Consider the following 27777-nt stretch of genomic DNA (forward strand, 5'->3'; position numbering starts at 1 on the left):
TCTGTGTCTGAACAATGCAGAGTAGCCTGGTAAAGGCGCTGGGAGAGGGTGCCCTCTAGTGGGCCCAGAGAGGAACCAGTCGGAGCTGCCCCAAGTGGATGGCAGCAGTGACCAGGCAGGTCATCCCCACCCCCACCCCACCCGCCCCAGCCACTGGCCCTGTGGGACCCCCCACCCCCTTGCTGGCCCAGCTGGGTGGGCAAGGAAGAAATGGCATTTTGGAGTTAATTCCCTGACTTCAGTTTATTTATTAAAGGGGTAGCGTCTGAAGGCCAAGGTGGATGGATGCCAGCAAGGCATAAAGACGTAAATCCAGGGATTTTTTTTTGGGGGGGGGGGGGTGGTCCTTGGCAAATTCTACAATCTTATTTGGCAAATTTGAGAACTGAAGCTCAGAGAGAATGTGGCACAATCGGTTAATATTAGATCTAAGACAAGAAGTTTGGTCTCTTCTCCCTCACAGTACTTTCGTTGTACCAAGGGATCACACAAGCTGGGGAAGTAAAGGACCCAGGAAAAAGGAAAAGAGATGCAGAGGGACCATAGGAGAATCACATTGTAAACCCCTCCCCCCCCCCACATATGTCATTATGTGGGTGAAGCTGGGTTTCAGTAAATGGCACCTTGAAGAGGCAGAGCGCCAAGGGAGGGCAGGGTTGCTGGGCAGAAACAAGGGCAGCCCCTGGTTGGTCTTAATCATGACAGCAGGGTTTATGGGCAGCCCCAATGTCTGCCTTAGGGCTTTTTGTTTTGTTTCACTTTTTAACATTAATAGGTAGAGCCTCTTTTCCTACTCCACCTACAGATTGGGGCTGGGAACCTGATACAATCCATCCTGCAGGCAGTCCTGGTGGGGTTTTTTTTTGGGTTCCAGTGAAGTCTGGAGCCAGACTGGAAGTCCAGGTGGCCACCAAGAAGATCTTTACAGGGCACAGTGAGGATCCTCACAGGGTGCCTCGGAGGAAGCCTCTGACAGAGGAATGTCCCGGGGCTCGGGGCTCTCCACTGTGGACCGGTAGCGAGGGCTCAGGAGTCCGCCTTCCTCAGGATTCCACTCCAGCACAGGGTCCTCTCCCATATTCTGCCTGAAGAAAGCCTTCAGCCTGTGGGGCTGCATCCTGTGGGCCACCACCATGGCCAGGCCCAGCAGCATACAAAGCAGTCCTGGGCATGAGGTAACAAGTATCCCGCCTTAGTGACAGTAACACCTTCCCCAGGACAACTCCTCCTAAGAGCATTAGGACACCTCTTGAGGGAAGCCTAGTGTCCCTGCTTCAGGGCAACTTGGGCTCCGAGAGGTGACGGGCATAGGGTCACATGGCTGATGTGGCTCTGCTGCTCTGAGTTTTTGGACTCTAAACGCAGTGCTCCTTCAAATACATCTCAGGGGAGAGAGAGAGAGAGGGAGGGAGACAGAGAGAGAACTCTGAAAACAGAGAACCCCTGGGGGGAGGGCAGGACACAGTGGGGCAGGAGAGGAGGATAAAACTGCAGGGCAATTTAAAGCTATGTAAAGCAGGGACAGAGAAGCGTCCTAGGAGTGGGGGACACAGAGAAGAGTGTTTGGGGGAAGAGGGGACATGAGATCAGAAGATTTGGGGAAGAGCTGGGGGAAGAGAGAGTTAGGGGATGAGGGACGTGACAGAGACAGAGAGAAGACACAGGGGAGTAGGCATATATGGGGAGGGAGGGGCTGTGGAACCAAGGAGGGGAAACCCGAGGATGAGGGATCTAACAGGGAGGGGGTCTAAAGAGGGGAAAGGTACCCTGGTCCCTGGAGGCAGACCCTCAATCCCATGGACATGATGGGCCCCCACCCTGGGCCCTGCAATGCTTGTCTCCAGGACTGGGCCTAACCTGTGGCCAACGTGATCCAGAAGGCAGGCCCACGGTGAGTGTGCAGTGTGGCAGTACCCAGGCGCAGGGGGCAGGGCGGGGTGAGTGATGTGGCCATGGAGAAGAACAGCAGTCCTGACAGCTGGAAGACGCCTGTGGCCAGCAGCATGTGGCCACCGTAGAGCAGCACAGGCATGGACAGCATCACATTGGCCAGCAGCCAGCAGAGGAATGCCACCCTGGAGAGCCAGGACCTGGTGAAGGCTGGCCCAGGCACCTCTACCTTATTTGGGGTGAACGTCTATCTGGAGGGGCCCAGGTGGAGGCTCAGGGACCCAAGGACATCCCAAAGAGGTGAGGTAGGGATTCCTGCCTGTGGGCATCCCAACCAAGCACCGTGGTGACTGGTGCCAGACTGTCCCACTAGGGATCTCCCCATAAGTGGGAGAGAGATGGGTAGAAACCCCATTCCTGGGTCTAGACCAGCAACCTCCGTCCCACCCTCACCACAGTGTGGCCGAGGTGTAGTGTCCCGCCAGGCGGTACTGGCTGTGCAGGCCACATGGGCTGTGTGGGGTGAACTTCTCCGCCAGGTAGAGCACGGGGTCCGGCAGCCCCTTCTCCAGTGCCTTTGCATACTCCTCGGCGTAGCTCTCCCCCAGGCGCCAGGTGAACTGCTCGTTGTAATCGATGGTCTCGTTCAGCTGCTGCACTGGGGTCCCTGAGGAATGGGGCAGCTGTGCTCAGCAGGACTCAAGGGCCAGAGTGGGTGTTTACCTGGGCAGAGGCTTATCACACTGGACAGAGGACCAGGCTCTGGTCTCAAGTGACAGAAGGCAGCTTCCAAGGCCTGAGAATTTCCCTTCCTACCACCCCCCACCCCCATCCTAGAGCTCTTTGGACCACACCAAACATAGATCCCAAACACAAAGAGCAGGGCCTTTCCCTTCCTCACAGGTAAGAGCACCCCCTCACCTGTGAACGTGATGTTGACTCCTCCCAGCCCAATCCGCAGCCCAACGTCGGCGCTGACCCGTTCGAAACTGAAGGCCTTGTATGATGTGTTGGTGCTGACCTGGCCCACAGACCACTCAGAACTGAAATTCACAGCTGGGGTTGGGGAGTTGGACACACAGGAGCTCAGGGAGGTCTGGGCATTGCTGGGTTAGAGTCAGAGGGAGTGCTACGAGGGGACCGTGTCTGTTTTTGCTCATAGTTGTGTATCCATTAACCAGCCTAGGGTCTGGCTTATAGTAAGCTTGCCACCAATATGTATGGCATGAATAAATGAATAAATGGGTGAGAATCCAATATCTACCCCGGTCATACTCCTCTTACCCCTCCTCTCCCTTCCTCACCCATTTAGGGAGAGCTATTCAAGCAGCTGGGGGAGGAAACATTAACATAATAAACCATGCTGGGTAAACACAGAGAGCTTCAACATAGAGACTTTCTATGTTTCCTATTGCCTAATCCCCACAGCAAAGCAAGCAGCCCTCCACCATTCTCTTCCTCCAGCCTCCAGAGACCCTCTCCCCACAACATTCATTTTGACATGCTTTCCTCTGTATAAAAATAAAAGATGCATCCAGGAGGTCTGCACCTCTCAGGGCAAAGGTAGATGTGAGGGGATAAGGCCAGGCTGAGGGAGGCGTATGCGCGGGGAGGTCTCGAAGCCCACCCTGAAGCAGAGGCGCTGTGGAGAAGCCAGGGTTGGGGGCAGATGGGATGGAGGCAGCTGTGCAAGTCCGCTGCACTTCACACTCACCGAGGATCACAGCTCCAATGAACAGGCTGGTCACTACTCGCAGCATCCAGAACAGCCTCTGCATCACAGGGTGGGTGGGTTTAGGATGGAGCACCCTCCTTCCAAATCCACCCTTTCTCTTTCCAGACTTGGGGAGGGTGTTCTAAAACTGAGGTCACTTGGTCACCTGAGATCAAAGTGCCTGGCACATAATAGATACTCAGTAATTATCTGTTGAATCACTGAGAGAGAGAGCTCTCTGCTGGGAGGGTAGGGGATGCTTTCTCGGGACTAGAATCTCTTTCCTGAATCTGATTGTAATCAGAAAGTCTGGCCCCCTCACCTTGAGGCCAAGGTCTCTCTGGGGCTGGGGTCTCCAGGGCTTGTTTTGTTTCTCACCATCTTGCCCCGAATGCCCGGCAGGATAATGATGAAGGTAACCAGTGAAGTCAGAAAGATGGCAGTGATGACGGCCAAGGTGGTGTCCGTTGGGAAGGTCGGCTTGGGGCCAGTGTAGAAGGGGAATGTGTGTCCAAAAGCAGCCATTTTGGGAGGGCTGTTCGGGGGAGGTGGATGCTCTACAACAACAAGAGGTGTTAACTGAGTGCCTCTACGTGCCAGGCACTGTTCTTGGCGCTGGAGATGCAGCAGAGAATAAACCAGACCCCTCTCCTCTGGTGCTCACCAGACACCACTGTCACTGCCATTTTACTACCCCTCAGCCGTCCATCTCCCCATGGTTTAGCTGTGAGAGAATAGGGTCCTGGCAATCAGTCTCTGTCACCCCATGCTCCCTTCCTAACCCCCAGGTCCCCTAAATCAGTGCCACCACTACCCTCGAGGCTTCTCTGCTTCCTGTGGGACTGTCTTAAGAAATATAATTCTCTTTTATCTCCCTCAGGCCTCCAGCACAAGCAGACAGATCACAGGACATAAAAAGAGCTATATTTACTATCAAGGGAAGGCATAAGGCTGAAAGATGGTACAGATTAGAAAAAGGTTGGCTTTCCTCCTCAGTCCCCAAAGAACAAAGGCCAGACAGCTCTGCTAAGTATATAATCCCAACTATATCATCAGAGGGCTGATTCCCAGACCTGGCACTGCCCACGCTGGTCTGGCCAGCTTTCTCGAGCACCCTGGCTCCTGCTCTGGCAACAATCGAGTTGAACTGACCTCACCTCAATAAGCACTGAAGGAGCCCAGCCTCCACTAGGCACAGTGCTGGGGCAAGATGTCCTTCTATCTCACACATCAACAGCCGCCTTCCTCCTCAATCTAAATCCCCAGGCTTCATTTCAGCTCAAACCCTGGTTTAGCTCTTTTCTGTCAGTTCCCTGATCTCAGAGCTATTTTGGTTCTAGTTTGTCTTTTTGCAGACAGGATATTGGGGAAATGGTACCTGAATTTACCGTGTTTTGTTAAATCCCGACAGAATGGGTTGCAAGACATGCTATTATTTTATGTACCACAGAGGAAGAAAGAGAAAAAAACCACTGCCAATTAAACCATGGCAGCCGTTGTTGCTAAGACACACCTCAGTCTCAGAGATGTCAAAATGTGGGGTGCAAATGCGTCTTACAATCAACGGACGCAGCTCTGCTCACTTCCCTGTGTTTAATCTGTACTGGGGCTCTGGTGCCCAGGAGGCTCCATATGTTACGGTCTGACCAGGCAGTGTCTTGTTAAGTGATACAATGAAAGAATAAGCTCTGTGTTTGAATTCTGCCCTTGCCTCTTGCAAGTCACTTGACCTCCACAGAGACATGGTTTTATTTTAAAAACAGGGATGGTGATGATAATGTTTACTTCACAGGGTCACTGAGAATATGAAACAAGATTGTGTCTGTAAAGTGTTAAGAATAGTGCCTGGAACAGAATAATATTAATAAGTAGAAGCTGCCAGATGGGGAAGGAGGGGACATTTCATTACTCCATTTATCTCTTTCACCAATCCTTCTTGGAAGGAACCCTGGGCTGGAATCAGTTCTGGGTCTAGCTCCAATTCTTCACTGACTGTTTTTGTTTTTTTCTTTTTATTTATTTTTTTCTTCTTTTGGCCGCTCCGTGTGGCACGTGGGATCTTAGTTCCCCAACCCGGGATCGAACCCCCAACCCCCCGCATTGGAAGCGTGGAGTCTTAACCACTGGACCACCAGGAATGTCCCATTCGCTGACAGATGTTATAACTGGACAGGCAAATGACAACCTCCCTGTTTCTTGGCTTCCTCATTTGCAATTGGATATGATGGTTTCCAGGACCCATTCTTGTCTTAAATTCGGCAATTCTCTCTCTCTCCTTCTTGGCTGGCTACTTCCTGGTGCTGTCTTTGGGGGGTAACATGGTATCAAGTGGAGACAAAGAGAGTTTAAACTAATCTTGTCTTTCGAGCAAGTCAAATAACCTCTGTCTCAGTTTTAACATGATGTTTTGCTTTTTTTAACCCTTCAACTCTCCCATTCTAGAGGAATGGGTCTCTCCTTTCTTCCTGGACGCTGACCCCAGTGCTGCCGTCCTTCACCACCACCTTTCTCATCAGTTATCCCCCTTTCTCTTGGTGGCGACTTTTCAGCTTTTCTTTCTCTGCTGGCTCTTTCTCTCAAGGATATGCTTACATTTCTTCCATCTTAAGAACACAAAGAAAAGGAACTCTTTCTCTTGACCTTTGGGTCTCCTCCAGCTACTATCGTATCCCACTCTCTCCCTTTCACAGCCAGGCTTTTGGGAAGAATAGTCTATGTATGTCCACTGCCTTATCGCCTCAGTCCAGTGAATCTGGCTTCTCCCCATCCTTAACCTAACTTCTCCATTAGGTTACCAAGTGCTAGATCTAAAGGGAAAATTTCACTTTTCATCATTCTTGACCTCTCTGTGGTAATTCCTCTTTCTTCAAACTTCCTCCTTGGGCCTCCTTGACACTATGTTCTCCTGGGTCTCCTGCCTTTGGTCATCCCTTTTGTGGCTCCTTTGCTAGTTCTCTCTCCCCTCTTAAGTATGTATGCTCCCTAGGATTCTGTCTTGGCTCTCTTCTTCCAGCACTCTTCATGATTCCTAGGCAAGTTTGTCCATTCCTATGGCTGATGTTTCTCAAATCTATGTCTCCACATAGACCTTCTACTTGGGCTCCAGACACAAAAAGGCCAGCTATCCTCTGGACATTTCACTTGGCTGTTTCACGGATGCCTCAGATTTAACAGGTCCCAAACTGAATTCACTGTCTCCACTCTGCTTTTTATCCTGTTGCCTTTGTCTCTTTGGTGGCATCACCACCTCATCAATCAAATAAGCTGGAGATCTGGACCATCTCACCTCCTAAATATTTCTTGAAACCATCCATGCATTTCCTTCCCTGCTGCCTCTGCCCTAATTCAGCCTCATCCTATCTGGCCTGGTCCCAGAACAATTCTTCTAACAAGCAAATATAATCATTTCACTTCTTTGCTCTGACTAAATCTAATCTTCTCACCATCACATGCGAACTCCTTTGTGATCTGGTCCCATCTGCACTTCCATCTCCTCCTTCTGTGCAGTCTAATCTCTAACGATACTAAACTACTGGCCTCTCCCCGAAGCTGACATGCTCTTTCAAGCCCTCATGCCTTTGTATATGCTATTTCCTCCGTCTGGAATGCTCTTACTCCCTTGCCAAACTCTTCTTCACCCTTCAAGCCTCAGCTTGTGTTACCTCCCCTGTGAAGTTTCCTCTGACGTCATCAGGCCAGTGTAGATGTTCCCACCTCTACTGTTCCGACTGCATTCTGAACATACCTTCACAATCACAATAATTACACTGCACTCTAACTGTTTGAACATCCAGAACCCATTCGCTTCGAATCTCCTAAAGGGCGGGGACTTTGTCTTTCCATCTTTGCATCCCCTGCATGCAGCATATACTTACTAATCAGTCTGTGCTTGGAGTGGATGAATATATGAGTCCCTCTCCCTGCAGGTGGCATCTTCTGTTTTGCACACAAGAGGGCGCTATGCTCCCTCACAGCCCTCTACCATACTCACTCAACAGCAACGATCACCAACATAGGGCTAAGGACTGGACAGGAAGGGATTTGACCAACCTTGTCAATTTTTAGTGCTTTCACAAAATTTTCAGAAAGCCTCTTCCAATAGTTGGAGTCTCCAAAGCATGAATGTTCATGTTTAATTGAATCTGAAACATACACTTCGACGCTAGCTGAAGATAAGTAAGAATTTGAGGATTAAATTATTTTGTAAAATACATGATAGCGATACTTATTTTTCAATGTTTTATTTATTTATTTATTTGGCTGCGCCAGGTCTTAGTTGCAGCATGCGGGATCTTTTAGTTGTGGCATGCGGATTCCTTAGTTGGGGCATGTGGGCTCTTAGTCTCGGCATGTGGGGTCTAGTTCCCTGACCAGGGATCAAACCCAGGCCCCCTGCATTGGGAGGGTGGAGTCTTAACCACTGGACCACCAGGGAAGCCCCAGTGATACTTATCTTAAAGCAGATATTTATTGGTCTAAGAATTTTTTACTTATGATACCTAGACTGAAGCCATTACAATTTTGATGGAAGGCTATCTTTTTTATGAAAGGCTATAAAATGTAGAATATCTTGGTTAATAAAGCAGGAAGATAAAGCAAGTTTGAATACATAGTATTCAAGTAAGAGTACATGTTATATGCTGGAATTTCAAAAACAAATATTTGCAATATAAGCAAATAAAAATGGTGCAATGTTAGCATTATTCCTGCATTTATTTCAAAGGGAGATTATAAAATATTTTATAAGAATGTCTCATCTCTATTAACATGGTGCTTCAAAGAAACACTAACAAAAGGGCTTCTGTATCTTAAGTACAGAAGAACAATGTTAACTTATCTCCAATTCTCCAAAATATTTATTAAAGATGACTAAAGCAAAAAGACAGTTGGTGGAAAAACTTGCCTTAATTCCTTCTTGTTCAAATTAATGAATTAGGTCTACTTTAATCTACATTGCCCAATTTAAAGTTAATTTTCGATGACCCTGATCCTAACTTGGTTTTAATTATTAAGCTAACAGTCCTCCTGCATGAAGAGGTGGGACTGAAATGAAAAGTTCCCACACCCAAATAATCCTGCTTTTCCTACAAGCTTGTAGTTTCCCTTGAAAACATCTTCCTCCCTGGTTTGCCAAGGAGGTTCTGACAGTAGAATTTTTCTCTAATCTGAGAAAAATCTTGAGTCAGTCTTCACTGTACCACTTCTCCCTAGCTGACTACCATAATTGTTGTATTGCTATAAATAAGCACAAGATACAGTCAGACATAAACCTACAGGTTCACACAAACAGAAATACAGACACAAGAAGGAAGGAGTTCCCAGTAACAGACATCTAGACAAAATACAGACAAAAACCTTGCATCAGAGGCTCCTGTGACAAAACTGAGGTGCTTTCTCACCGGATGGACCCATCCTCACACTTTGGGGGTCCTCCTTTCTCACCTGGCCTGGAGAGGTAAGGGACACTTTCCCTTTCTGAACTCCCTTAAAATACGAAAGCATTTCTCATGCTCAGTTGCACTTCGGGTACAATGACCCATTCCTTACCTACCACAGGATGAAGTGGGGCTCCTGTGTGTGTGCCAGGGATGGCCAAGGAATAAAGCTACAATCTTTAAGGAAACATAGCCTAGGACAAGCTCCAGACTTCAGCATTCTTATGTACTCTCTTATGTGCTTTCTTAACATCCTGTGGCCTCTCTGGTAACTTCACAGGGATGTCTTCCTGAAGTCTTTCCCTGACTGCCTTCCCTCTCTTCTGGAACCCATAAAGACGACTAACTCTCTACAAAGAGAGAGTGGGTGACATGCCTGGAGTTGCCAAGAGCTCTTAGTGGTGATACACAGCTACTAGAATGTGATGGTTTATTTCTCTGGTTGGGACCCCATGCAAACTTTACAGCTCTGGATGGCTAAGGGGACCCTGTCCAGAACTCCTGTCCCAGTCTCTTTTCTTCAAGAAGGGGTGTGGGCATATGCATGTGTGCTTTTGCACCAAAGAAGGAGTCAAGTGGAGAAACAGAACGAAATCTGAATCGTGGGTTGGGGCAGGAATCCCTAAGAAGGCTGAGGTAGGTAAGGAGTCCAGGGGTGTTGAATCATGCCGACCAAACTATCTAGACTCCAGTTAAGCACAGATAAACCTTGTGGCCTTATTGTGTGTTGCTGTTGTTGCTTTGTTTGTTTGCCTCTTAGCGTCTCACCATACTTCCTTTTTGAACTCCCACTTGATCTGAACTTGGTCAGGGAGGATGCAGGAAGTGCGCCTCTACGGGCCGGGGCAGGGGCAGCACTTCAAGGCACCCTCCAAAACCCACCCGGACCTCACAGACCCCTGCAGCCGCATCCCCGCCACTCAAACCCGGACCGCTGTTTCCTACCTTCGCCCCTTCTAAACAATGCGTGCCTGGCCGCCCGAGCCGCTCGCCTCCTCCTGGTGGAACGTCCCTGGAATGGGATAGAGAAGGAACCGGGTCTGGACGTTCTGTCCCCAAAAGCGCACGCCCTTTCTCTTGGCGGGGCTCTCTTCCAACCCCTGCTCGTCTCCTAATTCCCTTAAGTACTAGACTATGACCGGACAAACCGGGTCCGGGGTGCTTTCCCGCCCCCTCCCACCCCCTACTCTGAGTAGTTCTCAACCTTCTCAGACCGCACCCAAGGCTCTGAGGCGCGGCGTTCACTCCCACCCAGCCTGGGACAGAAAAGGGACGCGTGCACGAGAACCGTCTCCTTCGCAGCCACCCGCCCCCTCCGTCTCCTCGCCCCTTGCCCACAACCCCGGGCAGTTCTAGCACAAACCTAGCGGAGCAATCCGGGATCCGGCGGGGCGCGGGAGGGGCTCGAGGGCGGTGAGACCCCGAGGTCTCACGAGGAGCTCCGGGGGGTGGGTCTCCCCGAGGACTCTGAAAGGATCTTAGGACGGACGACTTGCTGGAATGCCTGGCCTGGTCTGCAGGCGTTGACTGACCGATGCTCTTGGTCTTAGAGCCCAGATCCGCCCGCGTGGAGAGGATTTGGGGAGCGCGCCCTCTCCCCCTCTTCTGCCCCCTCCCCAGCCGCAGCAGATCTGTAGAAGCAGAGTTGCCGTTTCGGCCGTTCGCGCGGCCGCAGGAGTCCAGCCTGGCCACGGACTGGACAGCTACCCCATCGGAGCCCCGCGAGCCCGTGCCGTCTCACCTTGAGCGCCCAGGCCCCCTCGGAGCACCTCGGCGGTTCCCGGCGCGCCGGCTCTCTTCCGCTCCACCCTGCCCCGCCCCGCCTCCGAACCGGGACGTGCGCCCCCCCGCCCCCGCCCGCCCCCGCGCAGACCTGCAGAGGGAGCGGGCCCAGCGGGGAGACCGGCCGGAGCCCATCCGCAGTCCGCGCTCCAGAGACTCCGCGGCCGCAGGTCAGACCCACGAGGGCTTCTCCAGCCCGCGGGCCCGGGCGCTCCGGGGGAGGTGACTGCGGTGGCCTGGGCCCCAGCTCTGTCCGCCACGTTTCTGAGGGAAGGGGAATTCTAGCTTTGGCCCCCTTTGCCTCCGTTCTTAACTTGAGGCTAAAATGGGCCTGTGAGGTCGTCCCTGCCCCTCTCCGGCCACCACGGTTTGGGGAGACTGGCTTCTTCGGGAACTGGGAATGTTGGGTGGACTAGTTTGCTTGGGCCTAGGGGCTCTCTCCGGAGTTCCTCCTGGTACCAGCACATCATGCCAGAGAGGGAACGCTAGGCTTTTAGAGTCCAGGCTTTCCCCTTCAGCTCTCCCTTGGGACCGAGATGGAATAGCTGTGGCCCTGACTCATCTTTCCCCTACCTCAGGGTCACCACTCCAGGACTTTGGGCCTGAAAAGCAGCCACGGGGGGAAAGAACCAGGCAACCTGTGTTCTGTCCTAGTTCTACCACTGCCCGGGGCTCCGCTGCCCTGTCAGGAGGATGTGCTTTCCTTTCAAGGTTGTTGGGAAGTTACCAAACCAGTGTTGCTGTGTGATGGTTGTGGCTACCCACCCAAAAGGAGTGGTTATGAAGCATGTCCACCTTCCCCTTCAGGTTCTCCGCATAGCCTGGCCTAAAAGCTCGCTGCATGCTTTTATTGGTTGAGTGGTACACACGGCTGGGTCCAAGGCTCCTGAAGACATAGTGGTGGGGGAAGTGGCCACTTCAGTATGTCCAGCCTTTTGGCTTTAACCATCCAAAGCCCTTCACCACGGTGGAGTGAGTGGAATGCTGAGCTTTTGAATTATGCTGGGCCTAGGTTTTTTTGTTTGTTTGTTTGTTTAATGGGAGATGGCAAGTGGAGGAGGAGATCATCCTCTGGGTTCGCTCCTCTGCGACTAGACAACCTGTCCAGGAGCCCTGAGGGTTGGGCTAGAGATGAGGCTTTCCCTGAGCTCCCACCTTCCTCTACTAGGTAGATCCCCAGCTCTACCCCACCTCACCCCCAATCTCCGTGTTGCCTTCAGGTCTTCACTGGCCTTAGGCACTCCTTATGCCACTCAGGAGTCTCAGCCTGAGTCCCCTGCTACCTCTGTTTCCCTGTCATCCTTAGATGATTTGTTGGCCTGGGGAGAGAGAGCGGGAAGCCCACCCCAAACACATGAGCACCTGGGGTTGCATCCCTTCTGAGTCTGCCCAGAGAAGCCAAGCTCCAGCCTACCCTCTCTATATGATATTTACATAACATCTGCAATTTTCTTGCTTTGAATTCAACCTCATTCTCCTGTTTGATTCTGGCAGCCAGGCTAGGAGGTAGACAGTTCAGGCATGTGTACTCCCATAGCCAGAAGAGGAAACCAAGGTGCAGGGCAAATAAGTGACCTGCCTAAGATCACACTAGTGGACTGGCAGCTGCACAGTATCCTGGCCTCAACCCAGTGTTCTGGCCCCCAAACAAGGCTCTGTCCAAGGAACACACACTGCGGGTGGGAAGCTGAGTCAAAGCAAGGTTTCCAATTAATCCAAGAAAGTAAAGCATAGATTTCTGTCTGCTTTGTTTATCCCTTAATCTCCAGTGCCTAGGTCAGTGCCTGCTATGGAGTGGGTGCTTATCAAGTGTTTGTTGAACGAATGAAAGACTCTTGGGAGAGGGTGAGTCTCCTGACATTCGCTACACACTCTAGCCTTGGCCCAGCCCCAGGCTTGATTCGTAGGGGCCTCCAGAGGCCCTGACTCTCCCAAACTGCTGGAGCTCATTCTCTCCATCCTGTGTCTTTTTTCCTAGGGTGTTCAAACAGCTGAGCCCTATTAACATTTTCATCATGGGCTTCTGCTTGGCTCTGGCATGGATACTCCTGGTTGGGCCATGGATGCTCACGGGTGAGTACGGATTGGAGGAGAAGCATGGCTAGGAGCAGAGGAACCCAGCATCCTCTGGGGTCCTCCAGGGACAGAAGCTGTGTCATATTCACCTCTGTATCCCTAGTCCCTAGCTAACACAGCACCCTGCACATGGTAAGTGCTCATTTCAAGCTTCTTGACTAGATGAAAGGATAATGGAATCAAAAATTTCCCCAAATACACAGAATTAGGGAGCCTTCAACTGCTGTGTCAGCACTTCCTATTTTATTCCTTACAATCTGGGGGCCCTTTCTCTCTCTTCTATCTTCTTTCTTTCTTCATGAAGTAAGGACCCCTGACACCCCATAGAGGAAAAGACTGATTAGACCCAGGAAACGATGAAGGATCTTGGTATTGGACTGGACCCAAAGCTAAAGGGAAGTCACCAATATTTTAAAACAACGTGATAAAAACAAAAACAAAAATCAATAAGATCCAGGAGTTCCCTGGCGAAAAATTGGTTAGAATTCTGGGCTTTTCACTGCCATGGCCCAGATCCAATCCCTGGTCAGGGAACTAATGGCATGGAAAAAAATTAAAAAATAACAATAATACTCTCCGTAAGAGTTTGTTACTTCAGCTTTGGACAGTCTCTTACTAGAATCTGAGGCCATTCTCTGTAGTCTGGGTCTCTAAGGTGAAAAGTAGGCTTCAGGTGCCACAAATTAGGTTTAAAAGAGCAAGTCCCTGATCATCAGGGCTAGGGGATGCAAGAGGAGAAAGCAGAGAAAATCTGTGGAATGATCGGTCTTGGCTGGATAGGATGGTGAGCAGCTTCTCCCAAAGATGTTCACCTTCCCATTCTTCCCATTCCTCTCTTTGCCTTGGCCTTGGATTTTCCTTTTTTTGCCCAGCTCTTGCCTCTTATTCCCAGAGGTATTCTCCCCCATACCCCAAGAGGCAGCCTCCTTGTTCTGCCACCAGTTCATCTTATTTTAGAGATCACACGTATGTGGCTGCCCTAGTTCCTGCCCCAAGTCCTGGATCCTTAGTTGAGTTCTTTGCTCAAACACCAGGGCCTGAGTTATCTTCCTTCTCAGACTCCATGGTGAATGTATGTATGATGTGTGCTGACATGTGTGTTTCGCAGGCATGGGGCAGGAAGGTAGCTCTGAGATCCTATACTTGGTCTGAGCGGAGAGACAACCAGAGGAATGGGTCTCTCTCTGGCTGATGAGAGTCCTTGTCTTTGCTCTGTTCTCTGAGGTGAGCAGAGAGGGGGCCTAAGCTCTGTAGCCTCCTAGTTCGGGGAAAGGACTCTGGTTGGGCATCTGATCTACTGACCAGAAGGATCCTTGCTCCACTTCTGATTCTAGATGCTTCCTTCTGCCCCCACTGGCTGAGTTCTTTCCTCAACAGCTGAGTGCTTCCTCCTAGACCCTAGTTTTTGGAGAAGAAAATAGGGTCAATAGGAGGAATTATATGGGGAACATGATGCCCCAGAAGAGGAGGCAGCAAGATTATCCGCATGACCAGTCAGTCCCTGATCCCACCCAAAAAACTGAGGAAAAGATTGGAATAGCAACAGGCCCCAAAGCCACAGCCCCATGGCCAACACCCTTGCTCTGAGCACAGCTCAACGGGAGAAGGCCAAGCCCCTCTCCATACTGCCCCTGCTCAGGGGTGAGTCACAGAATATGTCCTTCCCTGGGTGGAAGAGTGGCTGGCTCTTGTACTGTATGATGTTTTAGGTCTGGGAATAGTTTCTGTCCCATCCCCTTGGGCTAAGGCATGAGGGCAGTAGAAGGCTCCCACATCCCTTGCCCCATTGCCACTGTTCTCCTCCACCTTCCTCTTCCTCTCTGAGGCCGTTTATCAGCACATACTGGCTATAGCACATTAGTGCTCCCTGCCCTATTTTCCCAGTGAGCAACTTAAAGATTGGGCTTGAGTTTGCACTTCACTTCGCCCTGGGTGATCTCCCTCTGCACCCTACCTCCTGCAATGTGCTGGGTGTCCACTTTCTGCTGCCCCAAGTGCCAGGCCCACAGGACCCATATCCTGGAGGCCAGCCTGTCCTCTCATGCACTGACTTGCTCAGCTGCCCCTTCCCTCTGTTCTACACAGGAGCTCAGAACCCCATTTCATGGGAAGTACAGCGATTTGATGGGTGGTACAACAACCTCATGGAGCACAGATGGGGCAGCAAAGGTAGGTGAGAGCCAAGTGGAAACAGAGCCCCAGGGTCAGGGTGGTAGCCACCGCCAAGGGGCAAGAGCTGGCAGGTACCAGCAAAGGATCACCCATTCCTAAGGTTTAGGATCTGTGGTATGGAGAGGAGCCTGGGAGAGAGTCAGGGAGCCCCCTGAGGATTCATCCTTGTCCCTAACCCTCCTACTCTAGGTTCTCGCCTGCAGCGCCTGGTCCCAGCCAGCTACGCAGACGGTGTGTACCAGCCCTTGGGAGAGCCCCACCTGCCCAACCCCCGAGTCCTTAGCAACACTGCCATGAGGGGCACTGCAGGGCAGGCCTCCCTGCGAAACCGCACAGTGCTGGGGGTCTTCTTCGGTGAGGACCTCAATCTCTGGGGAGGGGAGGCCAGTGGGGTCAGCTGAACACCTCTGTGTCTGAGGGGGAGTCAGGGAGTGAGAAAGAGAAGTGATGGAGGGTCTGAGGGAGGGGGGTGAGAGATGGAAAAGGAGGCAGTGGGGTGGGGTAGGGGTGGGAGCAGGGAGAGAACATCTGGTTGGGGGAGGCATAAATCTGTGCCACCTTGCGCTCCTGATGGGAGTGGAGATGGAGGAGCATGGAAACAATCTGATAGCGGCTCTTGCTGGAACTCTGTTCTCACTCCGCCCCTGTGGCTCCAAGGACAGGTTCTGGGCAGGGCTCTGATTCTGGCCAGAGGGCTGGGGGTGGGCTGGCAAAATGGGGGTGCTAGGTGGGCCTGACCCCAGTGACTGTGGGTTGTTGGCTCCCAGCAGGAATGCTCAGCTCCTGCTGGCCATCCATGGTGCCCACACTTGCCTTCCAGTGTTCAACGTCCCAATGAAGCTGGCAGGCCCTCTGGGCAGGCCGCTCCCAGCTGCATGTCAGAGCTGGTGCTGCCAGCCCTATTGCTTAGGCACACTCCCTGGGCACCTCCCAGTTACCAAGGAGAAGACCAAACTGACAGTGAAAATAGTTTGGACAAAGGGTTGGGGAGGGGTGAGGAGGTCAAGGCTTACACTTGTCCGTAATGGCTTCTGAGTCTTTTGAAGCTTCAAGGGAAGGGGGTGGGGGCCTAGATACACGGCCCAGTGGCCCTCAGCTGGCCACTACCATGCCCTCCCCCATTGCCGACAGGCTACCACGTGCTCTCGGACCTGGTGAGCGTGGAAAATCCTGGCTGCCCAGCCGAGTTCCTCAACATCCACATCCCGCCCGGGGACCCCGTGTTCGACCGAGACCGGAGCGGGGACGTGGTGCTGCCCTTCCAGAGGAGCCGCTGGGACCCCGAGACCGGACAGAGCCCCAGCAACCCCCGGGACCCGGTGAGCGGGGCAGGTGGCGGCGCGGGGGACTGGACCCCAGGCGGCTGCGGAGGGGCTCCCACCCCCACCCCGCCCACCACACCCGCCCGGCCCTCGCCCCCGCTGACCCGCCTCGGCCACCCGACCCCCGGCTCACACCGGCGAGGTGTCCCCGCAGACCAACGAGGCGACGGGCTGGCTGGACGGCAGCGCCATCTACGGCTCCTCGCACTCCTGGAGCGACGAGCTGCGGAGCTTCTCCGGCGGGCAGCTGGCGTCGGGGCCCGACCCCTTCTTCCCGCGGGACGCGCAGGAGCCGCTGCTCATGTGGACGGCGCCCGACCCCGCCACGGGACGGCGCGGGCCCCGGGGGCTGTACGGTGAGGCGGCGGGGGCCGGGCGGGGGCGCGGGCAGGCGGCCGGCGAGGGGCGCCCGCCTTGGTCCCGCCGGCGCTCACCTCCTTCTCCGCGTCCCCACGGCGCGTGCAGCCTTCGGGGCGGAGCGAGGGAACCGCGAGCCCTTCGTGCAGGCGCTGGGCCTGCTGTGGTTCCGCTACCACAACCTGTGGGCGCAGAGGCTGGCCCGCCAGCACCCGCTCTGGGCGGACGAGCAGCTGTTCCAGCACGCGCGCAAGAGGGTCATCGCCACCTACCAGGTCGGTCGCTCGCCCGCCTCTCCCGCGCCCCGGTCTCCCCCGCAGAGCCCTCCATGCTCGGACAAGCCCCCCCGGAAACACCCCCCCGCGGAGCGCCACCGGCTAGGGAAAGTCCCTGAAAGGCCTGCGGAGGCAAAGCCTAGCTACGCAGGGGTTTTCGGGCGATGAGTGTTTAGCTGCCCCCTCCCCCTGCGCTCGATGCTTGCGGGGAACTGGACCCTCCGCACCTCTCCTGTTTGCGTGCCTCCCGCATGAGTGGCCCTGCCTGGTCCTCATCTCGCACCTAAGCCTTTCTTGAGCTCAGACCCCTCCTGGCCTGGCTGCTCCAGCGCTGGCCTCTCATCTCCCCTCTCCTGCCCCTCAGAACATCGCGATGTACGAGTGGCTGCCCAGCTTCCTGCGGAAAATGCCCCCGGACTATGCAGGTGAGAGGATGGAGAGGGAGGACGGGAGGGTTTGCAGAAGCTTTTATGGGGTGGGGGAAGTTGGGTGGTTTAAGGGCTAAATTTTACCAATCCTCTCTCTTTTCCTCACCCCCTAGGATACCGCCCTTTCCTGGACCCCAGCATCTCTCCGGAGTTCTTAGCAGCCTCTGAACAGTACTTTTCCACCATGGTGCCCCCTGGCGTCTACATGCGGTGAGGGAGGGGCTCAGATGTGTGCGTATTTGGAGCGGTGGAGGTGCACATTGAGAAAAATCTGCCTTAGGATCCCTCGGGACAGGCTTATTAACCTGAAGTGTGCCCATTCCCCAGGGAACCGTGAATATGGAGGGAGAGAACAACAGTTGTTTAAAAAGATACATCATTGTGGTTTTTGAGCACCTTAATGTCCACTTTTCAGCAGCTGGTGTAGATATTAACCCCCAATTAAAGACGAGCTAATTGAGGTTCAGAGGGTGAGTCACAAAGCCCACAGGTCCGAACCTCAGGTGTTGATGCTACACTGGGGGCATTTTTAGCTACAGGCAGGGGAAGTGGGGCTTATAAGCCTTTGAAGGGAATTACAATAAAAAATGTGTGAGAGTTGAAGAAAAGTATTGGCTCCAAAATAATGAAAAGGAAACATGAAAAATATACATTTTAAATTAAAAATATATAAAACAAAGCACACCAGTCTATTTTTTTTTTTACAGTTGCATTATAAGTTAAAATAATTCATGGATTAGGTTTTTTTACTCTGGGCCAATTTCTCGATATGGCTTATGATGGCCAAGAACATGTAGTAATTGAATCACCCATAGACAAGTAATTTCAAAAGAATGATTAATAATCATTTAAAATGCTTTAATTTACATGTATATAAATATAAATATATATAAAGAATGTTGCCCACCATCCAGTTCTACAAGGATCAGGTCATTAGCCACCGCATTCGCCTTCTAATGGTACACCCTGAAAAGGAATTCGGGATAAAAAACAGGATAAGGCACTTTGTGCTTTGGGAAAACAGACCCCTTAGATAGAGATATCTCAGGAAAAATTTTTAATGAACCCAGATTCTTGCATCTTCCCATACATAGAAAAACACAGAAACCATTAACTGAGATATCTGATTCTTGTGACTAGCAGCAATGTTTTATAGAGATGTATGTTTGCACCCATTCCCTAGCCAAAATTATATATATGCTAGCTTCTCCCCCTACCTCTTTAGAGCAGTCCTGTCAGAGCTACTAAGAGGCTGTTTCCTGGCCTATAGTCCTCAGTAAGGTCCCTGAATAAAATTGAAACTCACAACTCTTATGCTGTGCATTTTTTCTTTCAGTTGACAGCATATCTGTATCTATATATCTCTATCTATCTATCTATGGGGTAGGGAGAGAATGAAATGTGACAAAATAAGGTATACACTTTTAGCTGTTTAGTCTGATGTGGGGAGAGGGACCTTCCAGAAATCTGATTGTTCAGGACTTACCCTGACCACACACCACCTCAAGGAAGCAATGGCCTGGGCCTTTGGCTCTAGCCTTGGAGACCAGAGCTCATGCCTGACATTAGGACTTCATAGCCTCAGTCACCACTAACCTGCTCCTTGCATTTCAGAAATGCCAGCTGCCACTTCCAGGGGATCATCAATAGGAACTCAAGTGTCTCCAGAGCTCTCCGGCTCTGCAACAGCTACTGGAGCCGAGAGGTCAGGGCTGGGGGCACCTATGTGGGTGGGTGGGTCGCCGTGTTATGGGGTGTGTGTGTGTGTGTGTGTGTCTGAGGGTGTGTGGTGAAGGTGGACAGTAGGACTGAGGCAGCCAGTTGGGATGGGCTGGGGTGGAGGAGGAAGACTGAGGCTCCTCAGCCATCTCCCCTGCCAATGTCTGAGGTGACCAGGTAGCTGGGGATACCTTCAAACGTCAGTCCTCCACCCCCACCTGAGGGCTGTGTGAGGCACGGTGGAGGCCTGTGCAGATGCTGGTCTACATCCATCACTTGCTCCTAGGTTTTCCCTCTCCCTTGACAACTCTGGGTCCCCTCAAGGCATTGCAGTGCCCCAGCCATCCCAGCCCCCAAGGAAACTTCCCAGTTAGACACACCAGGGCAGCATGTGAATGTGTATGTGTTGGGAGGGCAAAATGGAGGGAGGAATTCTGAGAGATTACGAGAAATCCAGGCCAACATGGGTAAAGAGCGTTGACCATTAACTTAAAGCAAAATCAGATACTTTGTGTAGAGTGTTCATAAGAGGGGAAGGCAGTAGGGGGAAAGAGGGAAGAGGAAAGCATAGAATCAGAGTCATAGAGCTGAGCTGAAAGAGACCTCAGTGTCCTGCTAATACCTTTTTTTATTATTATTATTTTACTTACTTTATTTTATTAATCCCTAAGGCCCTTTTTGTAAGGGCAGAACACTGAGTTCAGAGAGGTCCTGTCACACAACTGCTTACTAATAGAGCAAGGATCAGGACCTAAATCTAGTGCCTTTGTCAACCATACTGTGAAGTTGGTTACACCATAAAATACCAAGAAGTAAAGTTTTAGGTCCCTTGTGCTTGTGAAGACCTGTGTCCTAGCAGCATGAGCTTTGGATGGGGACATTGCTCTCACTGAGTGGGGAATCAACCTGTAGAGAAGGAATGGCCCCCCCAGTTTAGGAGCAAACAGCAGGACTGGGTGGACCCAGGACACACACTGTGGGATTGAAGGAGTCTAGCTGCCCAACCTCTGGCCCCATTAGCCATCCCCCTCTTCTCTCCCCAACCCCAAAGCACCCAAACCTACAAAGAGCTGAAGATGTGGATACACTGCTGCTGGGCATGGCCTCCCAGATCGCTGAGCGAGAGGACCATGTGGTGGTTGAGGACGTACGAGGTGCGGCTGAGGCTGTCGCTGCAGGCTGTGCACCCCTGGGCCCTGGGAAGAAGTTCAGCTGGAGCTCCAGGGCCGGGCAGGGAGGGCTGTCCAGGATTGGGAGCCTGCACTCTCTTGCTGCTGAGAGAGCGTCTGACCTGCTGACCACAGCTCCCTCTATATGGCTCAGGTCCCCCGGGACTAGCTGGAGTCTAGGGCATGGGCTAGAGAAGCTCCCTCAGACTCTTTGGTATCTATCTCATCCCCAGATTTCTGGCCTGGGCCACTGAAGTTTTCCCGCACAGACCACCTGGCCAGTTGCCTGCAGCGGGGCCGGGATCTGGGCCTGCCCTCTTACACCAAGGCCAGGGCAACACTGGGCCTGCCTCCAGTTACCAGATGGCAGGACATCAACCCTGCACTCTCCTGGAGTGACGGCACTGTGAGGACGTGTCGGGACCCAGAGGGTGGGGTGGGAGGTCCAGGGCACACTGGCTTAGACACGGAAGATGGGCAGCAAGACACACGCACCGGAGACAAGCACCTGGTGAGAGGGGCAGGGCTCACCGGGGTCGCTTTTCCCAGTGTCACACACCAGGATGGAGGTTACCACACCAGCAGGGTTAGGCTTTAGACTCTGTAACTATGCAGATCTGGCAAATGTTTATTGAGCATCTGTTGCATGTCAGGCCCTTAATAGGGTTCATCTCATTTACTCTTCCCAATAACTCCCTAAATGGGTTTAAAAGGTCCTTGACTCAGAAACAGACTGTACTTTCACACGCTGATATTCAAGCTGCTTTTGGAGAGTCACCTGTCACACCCCCAGCTATCACCTAGACGAATGGTATTGCCTGCCTGCCAGCAGACCAGTTTCGGCTGCCTTACCATCTTGGCACAGCATTGTTTCTACAATTGGTGCCTATTTGATTGCTTTTGCCCTTATTATTTTATAACATTGTTGGAAAGTGGAGAATTGAAAGGCTATAAAGAAGTGATATGTACATGAGGCGCGTAACCTTTATAAAATCAATAGGTAGATAGGAATCACCAAGCATACCAAACGCAGCAAATCTTTAACTTCAGTTGGGCCTCATTGGAATTAAGCTGGTCAAGTGCTTATTTACACTGGAGAAAAGAACTAAAGTAAAGGGCAGGTAGACAATACTGCTCATGTACTGTTAAAGACTGTCTCTAAAAGGCAATGTATATGCAGAGATTTGATTTTCAAAAACTTTTTTTAACCACTAAAGAATAGAAACCTTTTCTGACACGTCATTCTACCATTCAACTTTTGTGCTGATTTTGACCCTTCAACTTTCATACCTTTTCAAGTACACGTAACATAGGAGACTGACTGCCTGTTTTATTCCAACTTTATAAAATAGGCAGCTGAATCTGTGAGAGAGTTCTCATAGATGAGTTAACTTATAGAAGGCACTCAGGGCAGTGCCAAGGGCATAATAAGTGACTTACTGTCACTGTCATTTATTTTGCTTATCCCTGGGGGATCTCTGGGAGCCATCTCTTGACCGGAGGGCAGGTACTAGGTCTTTGCACTCACTCCTGCCCCTTCTTGACCCCAGGTGCTGGAGGCCACAGCTGCCCTGTACAACCAGGACCTGTCCCGGCTGGAGCTACTCCCTGGGGGGCTCCTGGAGAGTCACGGGGACCCTGGACCCCTCTTCAGCACCATCGTCCTTGATCAGTTTGTGCGACTGCGGGATGGCGACCGCTACTGGTTTGAGAACAGCAGGAATGGGTAAGGCCTGCCTGGATTCCCACCTCAGACTCTACCTCAGCCTTGGCCCCAGATCCTTGGCCTGTAAACAGCCCTCATGGGCCCTCGATTCCCAGCTGGCCCACCACTCCCTCCCCAGCCTCTCTGGATCTTTTCCTTCGTGTGGGTTCCTGGGCCTGGGGGCCTGCATCTCTCTCCCATCTCAACAGCTCCCCACCTCTCCCACTCCCAGGCTGTTCTCTGAAAAAGAGATAGCAGAGATCAGAAACACTTCTCTACGGGATGTACTAGTGGCTGTCACCAACGTGAACCCCAGTGCCCTGCAGCCCAACGTGTTTTTCTGGCATGCTGGTGAGTGGCCGGAGCGGGGAGGGGGCGTACTTGGTGGGGTTTGGGGTCTGGCACCTCATTCCCCCTCAGCTGTGGGCTTGATTCAGTGTGGCTGGATAGTAGACTTTGGGGGAGGGCCGGGGTGGGATATGGTTCTGCCCTTGGAAACTTCGGTTCTGGACACCAAGGTGGCCACATACAGCTATGTAGGTTCCCTTCTGCACAACTCTACCAGGTGCCCAAGCGAGGGCAGGACTGAGACACAGAGAGACCTGGTGAGCAGGCTCACATTTGGCCAGGATGGTTGTAGCATTAGGAGGGCCGAGCGCAGTGGGACTATCCTAAGGATATCCTACTCCTACTACAGTGATGAGGGAAGGGCTCTGTGTGTGCGTGTGTGTGTGTGTGTGTGTGTGTGTGTACATATGTGCGTGTGAGGGAGAGACAGATTGAGGTTCATTTCTTATTCCAAGTGGGCAGATGCCACATTCTTGGTACAATGTCAGGCGTGAGAAGTCCCCTCCCCTCTGCTACCCATAACTCTTTCTGCCACCCTAAGCTCCTCAGTGATCCTGTCCTAGAGCTTGTGGCCCAGCACCCCCAGGCCTGTTGCTTCCTCTGTCTCCCCAGGAGATCCCTGCCCACAGCCAAGACAGCTCACCACCGAGGGCCTGCCAGCCTGTGCTCCCCCTGTCATGCGGGACTATTTTGAAGGCAGCGGATTTGGCTTCGGGGTCACCATCGGGACTCTGTGCTGCTTCCCCCTGGGTAAAAGTGATGGTCAGGGTGGGGCTGGGTGAGAGGTGTGGGGTTGGAGTGTTTCCATCTATGACAACCCACCAACCATGCAGAGTACTGTTCCTCTGAGCAGATGAAGAAAACTTCAGAGCAGGAAGGACATGAGAAGTATCTAATCTGCACATAAGTCATCTCCAGGGAGAACTGTCTTCCTGTTCTTCTGGGGTCCCCTGCGAGGCCCAGATTGGTCAGGAGCCATGGGCAATCCACAATCCACAGCAATTTGAAGGAGCCTGGGCCTGAGAAACTGTCAGAGGCAAATTCCTGCTTGAGAACCAGGGCTGGGATGTAGTTGCTGGGGCAAAGGCTTGGGACTTAGTCTTTGGCATGGCTGTGTGTGGGTCAACAGCAGCCTGGCAGAGTGGGTCCAGTCTCTGGCACAAGGACTCTGGCCTTGGTTTCTGGCTGGGAAGGGGCCTGAGTGATGGAAGCAGGGAAGGCTGGGCAAACACCAAAGCTTCCCATGGGATGCAAAGCAGCTCCCTCCCAGGGAGCTTCATAATTTGAGACAATTGAATGGGTAACCTCGGAGGTGGGGAAAGCAGGGGCTCTTGCCAAGGAAAGGAGCCTGGGAAAGAAATCACTGATCTCCCCAGACCACTACCTTCCTCTGAGCATCCTACTGCCTCTGCCCTCTCAGTGAGCCTGCTCAGTGCCTGGATTGTTGCCCAGCTCCGGAGGAGAAAGTTAAAGAGGCTCCGGGGCCAGAACCGCCAGAGCATCATGTCTGAGAAGCTCGTAGGGGGCATGAAAGGTAGGCCTGGGGCTGGCCAAGGTGGGGGTGGGCAGGACATGACTATAGCCCCCACCTCCATCAGCAGCCTGAGGAAAAGGTCTCCCTTTTCCAGGCCTCCAGGAAGGCCAGGGCAGGTGGGAAGAGCCATAAGGGTATTAGGCAGAAGTTGGACCAGGAGTCCTCCATCCTCCTTAACACCTCCCAATGGTTCCAAAAAAAAAAAAAGAATGTGATAGACTCGCGGGGAGGAGCCATGGGACCATACCTATATTTCACAGGCTTACTGTGACGCACAAATTCCTGAGAACTGCTGCTTTGTGGTGTGAGTGCTGGAATTCCTGGCAACAGAGAAGTCGTTAATGAAGCTCTAGAGTCACAGTCACTGAGGATTGGAATCTTGGTTCCACCGCTATGGGCTACTGGACTTTAGGCAAATTTTTTAATCTCTCTAAACCTACTTTTTCTTATCTGTAGCACTTACCTTATAGATTTATGAAGATTAAATAAGGTAGTTCATGCAAAGCACTTGGTACCGTGTTAGACACATAGTAAACACTCAGGACATGGTAGTTATGCTTCTCACGGGCTAGAGGCACAGCAGGACTGTCGGGGAGGAGACGACCCTCAGGACCCAAGGAGGGACAAGGAGCTTGGAGTCCTTGATCTAACTCCAGCCCTGAGCCGGCCCTCTTCCTCCCCAAGGCGGGGGGCCCGAGCTGACCCAGCCCTGTCTCTCTCCAGCATTGGAGTGGCAGGGCCACAAGGAGCCCTGCCGACCTGTGCTCGTGCACCTGCAGCCGGGGCAGATCCACGTGGTGGATGGCAGGCTCTCTGTGCTCCGCACCATCCAGCTGCAGCCCCCGCAGCAGGTCAACCTTATCCTGTCCAGCAACCATGGACGCCGTGCCCTGCTGCTGAAGATCCCCAAGGAGTATGACCTGGTATGGCCCAGCCAACCCCTGGCCCCTGTCCACAGCCACAGGCACAGAAGCAGCTGAGTGGAGGGGAGGGAGCCCTGAGCCAGGCAGGATTTCTGGCTTCTAGTCCCTGGCTGTAGTACCAGATGGAGAGAAACTGGAACATGTTTGTCCTGCTCTGAGCCTGCTGGATGACACGGTCTCCACAGTCCCTCCTTACTCTTGCAGACACACACGTCGGCCCCCTTCCTTTCTAAGGACGCCCTGGCAGGTCCTAGCTGAGATTACTCGGAAGAAGCTGGGCCCTCTTTCCTGTGCCCTGACTGCAGGATCTAGTGAATTGTTAGAGATTTTGGAGGGGAGATCAGCCAGGAGCTGATCTTTGGCTCTGACTCTGTTTGGCTCTGGTCCCCTCCATCCTCTGCCCTTCCTGCCTTCCCCTCCCTCCTCCAGTATGGAATAGACCGGAAAGAATGGCTTTGCAGATGTGCCTTTGAATGCTGCCTCTGCACCTACAAGCAAGCCACTTAACCCCACGGAGCCCAGGAGATAACAATATTTCTTTTGCAAGGGTGTTTTTTCCAGTGCCCCGCTCCCCGCTCCAACAAAATTCACGTAAAGCTTCTGGCCTCGAGAGGCTTTGACACATGGTTGCTCTCCCTACTGCTCCCTCCTTAGGTGCTGCTATTTGACCTGGAGGAAGAGCGGAAGGTGATGGTGGAAAACCTTCGGGGGGCTCTGAAGGAGAGTGGACTGAGCTTCCAGGAATGGGAGCTGCGGGAGCAGGAGCTGATGAGGGCCGCTGTCACACAGGAGCAGCGGAGTCACCTCCTGGAGACCTTTTTCAGGCACCTTTTCTCCCAGGTGTGTAGGTGGGATCCGATGTGTCCGCGTGTGTCTGTCTGTGGTGGTGCCCTCACCTCAGTGAGGCCATGGGGTGACTCCAGGAAAAGTCAGAAGCCCCGAATTCTCAGCCAATGATCCACTCTACTGTGATTTTGGCCACGTCACCTGACTTTTCTGTAAGAAGATGCTCCTGCCCCCTTCCCAAGCCCACCCTCATCTGTGAGACTTCAGGGAGGCAGTGCCCGGGAAGGGGTGTATCTGCATGTGTCACCTGTTTCTCTCCATAGCTACCCACGTTTCTGCCCTCGCTCAGCTCATCCTGCCCAAATGGCTGCAGAAATTTAGGGTGATATGAGCAGTATGGGGGCATGAGAGCCCTTGGTCACCCCTCCTTGGGGGAGTGCAGCTGTCAGAGGCCTCTGTGCAACATTTGTGCCCACCTTGCAGATTTCTGAGACTATTGAGAGGATATGGGGACACAAGATAAGAAGAGAGATGCAAGGACTTGAGTCCCTATCTGGTATGAAAATGAAGGCAGCCTGGGAGCAGAACAGTGGAGAAGCGAAGCTTGGGAGATGTAAGATGAATACAGCATGGGCTCCCACTGGAGGAGTTTATCATCCCACTAGGAAGATGGGATGAGCACAGAAGGAAGATAATTGGGAAGAATGACAGCTACAAAAGAGATCCAGGAAACAGGTGGTCTAGGAGTTCAGAAAAGGTAGAGAGGCTTCAGGCTGGTGTAAGGTCATGGTGGAGGTGATACTTGGAGGCCAGCGCTCAAAAAAAAAATTGGAAAAATTTTGGCTCAGAAGAAAGGAGCATGAAGGACTGAGCAGAGGTGCCCAATGGAAAGACAGAAGATTAATGTTTGAGGAGAAGGAGCAGGGTTGGCTGGCTAGGGAGAGGATTTATGAGGGAAGCTACCATTTAACGGTCATTCATTATGTGCCAGGCACGTGACGTCATTCACTCCTCCAACAAGTTGAACCTGAGTATGCAGGAGAATGGAGGGACCCCCCCACTAGGGTGACTCATTGCCAGGGCCTGGGCAGGACCGGGGCACCTCCTCTCAGTTCAGGACCCATCGGGGCTCTGGCAACTCCCTGTGCTGGGAGCTGAGGGTGTGTTACTGTATTATGGGGGGTAGCTACCAACCCTTTCTGTCTGCTCAGTGCTTTCAACTTTCAAAACATTTTCCATACAACCTCTCACTGATTTTCACAATAACCCTGTGAGATAAGTAGGGTAGGCGAGGAAGTGAATGCCAGACAACTGAAGAGACTTACCTGAGGTCAGGCAGTGAGGTAGCAGAGTTGGGACATGAACCTGGGTCTCTTGCCTTCAGCCCCAGGCTCTTTCCACTAAAGCCCCTTGCTTGAAGCAACAAGGTTTAGCTCATGAAATCATAGCCAACCTTGGACTAGAGGCCCTCAGTTGACAGGCAGGAAAGACAGGTGCTGTAGCCTGATTCCCTCACCGTCTGTTTTTATGCTAGGGCAGCTCCTGGGAGGGTAGGCTGGAGATGGCCTGTGATGAGAATTTCCCTTGTCCCAACCCAACTTCTTCTTAACCTAGCTGAGGCTTTTTCTCAGTCAAAACTCCTCTGGAGGTAAAAGAAACCTGCTCAAGCTAGCACTGACAAAGGGTAGTTGACTCTGAGGACATAGTGGTGTCTCAGGAAATCCAAAGGGATGACTGTGACCTGGCCTGGAAGGGACCAGGAAAGGGAAAGCTGTCAGCAAACAAGGCCACTCCAGTCTCAGACTGCCTCCGTTATCTCTGCGCCCCTGCTTCCTTCTGTCTCTGAGCACGTGAAGGAACAGCGTGGTTGTTTTCTTGTGCCCAAGTCAAGACAGTCCTGGGAACGGGACTTCCCTGGTGGTCCAGCTGTTAAGACTCCGTGGCTTTCAATGCAGGGGGCGTGGGTTCTATCCCCTGGTGGGGGAACTAAGATTCCACATGCCATGCGGTGCAGCCAAAAATAAAAACACAAAAAGAGTGCTTAGATAGTCCTAGGACCTCAGTCCCAATTTCTGCTTGGGTCAAGTGTGCATCCCTGGTCCAATCAGCTAAAGCAGAGGGCCCAGGGCTCTGTAGAACAGA

General features: G+C 52.4%; 2 protein-coding genes across 12 annotated transcripts in view; one reads left to right on the plus strand and one right to left on the minus strand.

Moving 5' to 3' along the window:
- Positions 1 to 228: 228 nt before the first annotated feature.
- On the minus strand, positions 229 to 10881 carry DUOXA1 (dual oxidase maturation factor 1). Of its 5 annotated transcripts, none has more exons than XM_057722015.1 (9): positions 10781 to 10881; positions 10403 to 10670; positions 9985 to 10051; positions 3983 to 4161; positions 3605 to 3662; positions 2812 to 2946; positions 2344 to 2557; positions 1858 to 2075; positions 229 to 1164 (listed from the first exon to the last, which is right to left on the minus strand). In XM_057722015.1, the coding sequence occupies exons 4-9, from the start codon at positions 4127 to 4129 to the stop codon at positions 923 to 925; spliced, it is 1014 nt and encodes a 337-aa protein (XP_057577998.1). In that variant the 5' UTR covers positions 4130 to 4161; positions 9985 to 10051; positions 10403 to 10670; positions 10781 to 10881; the 3' UTR covers positions 229 to 922. The 5 variants fall into 5 exon arrangements, with proteins under 5 accessions (XP_057577998.1, XP_057578001.1, XP_057577999.1 ...); XM_057722018.1 differs by having other exon boundaries at positions 3983 to 4183; positions 10781 to 10875; XM_057722016.1 differs by adding an exon at positions 7655 to 7770 and having other exon boundaries at positions 10403 to 10838.
- The window catches only part of DUOX1 (dual oxidase 1), a 38621-nt gene continuing 21108 nt past the window's right edge, over positions 10265 to 27777 (plus strand). For 4 of the 7 annotated variants that reach the window (XM_057722003.1, XM_057722000.1, XM_057722001.1 and 1 more), the window contains exons 1-18: positions 10266 to 10991; positions 12800 to 12894; positions 14983 to 15066; positions 15259 to 15423; positions 16201 to 16388; positions 16546 to 16747; positions 16857 to 17023; positions 17388 to 17448; positions 17565 to 17661; positions 19066 to 19156; positions 20222 to 20324; positions 20573 to 20745; positions 21890 to 22065; positions 22277 to 22395; positions 23005 to 23142; positions 23813 to 23926; positions 24650 to 24849; positions 25504 to 25689. In XM_057722003.1, coding sequence (XP_057577986.1) covers positions 12837 to 12894; positions 14983 to 15066; positions 15259 to 15423; positions 16201 to 16388; positions 16546 to 16747; positions 16857 to 17023; positions 17388 to 17448; positions 17565 to 17661; positions 19066 to 19156; positions 20222 to 20324; positions 20573 to 20745; positions 21890 to 22065; positions 22277 to 22395; positions 23005 to 23142; positions 23813 to 23926; positions 24650 to 24849; positions 25504 to 25689 — 2322 coding nt within the window. In that variant the 5' untranslated portion in view covers positions 10266 to 10991; positions 12800 to 12836. Of the gene's footprint in view, positions 10992 to 12590; positions 12667 to 12799; positions 12895 to 14030; positions 14122 to 14982; positions 15067 to 15258; positions 15424 to 16200; positions 16389 to 16545; positions 16748 to 16856; positions 17024 to 17387; positions 17449 to 17564; positions 17662 to 19065; positions 19157 to 20221; positions 20325 to 20572; positions 20746 to 21889; positions 22066 to 22276; positions 22396 to 23004; positions 23143 to 23812; positions 23927 to 24649; positions 24850 to 25503; positions 25690 to 27777 lie in introns of those variants that run through there. The other 3 variants (XM_057722002.1, XM_057722006.1, XM_057722004.1) reach the window with 3 other exon arrangements.

This window comes from Hippopotamus amphibius, chromosome 2 (genome assembly GCF_030028045.1).
Source record: "Hippopotamus amphibius kiboko isolate mHipAmp2 chromosome 2, mHipAmp2.hap2, whole genome shotgun sequence".
In the NCBI taxonomy this organism is placed as follows: Eukaryota; Metazoa; Chordata; class Mammalia; order Artiodactyla; family Hippopotamidae; genus Hippopotamus; species Hippopotamus amphibius.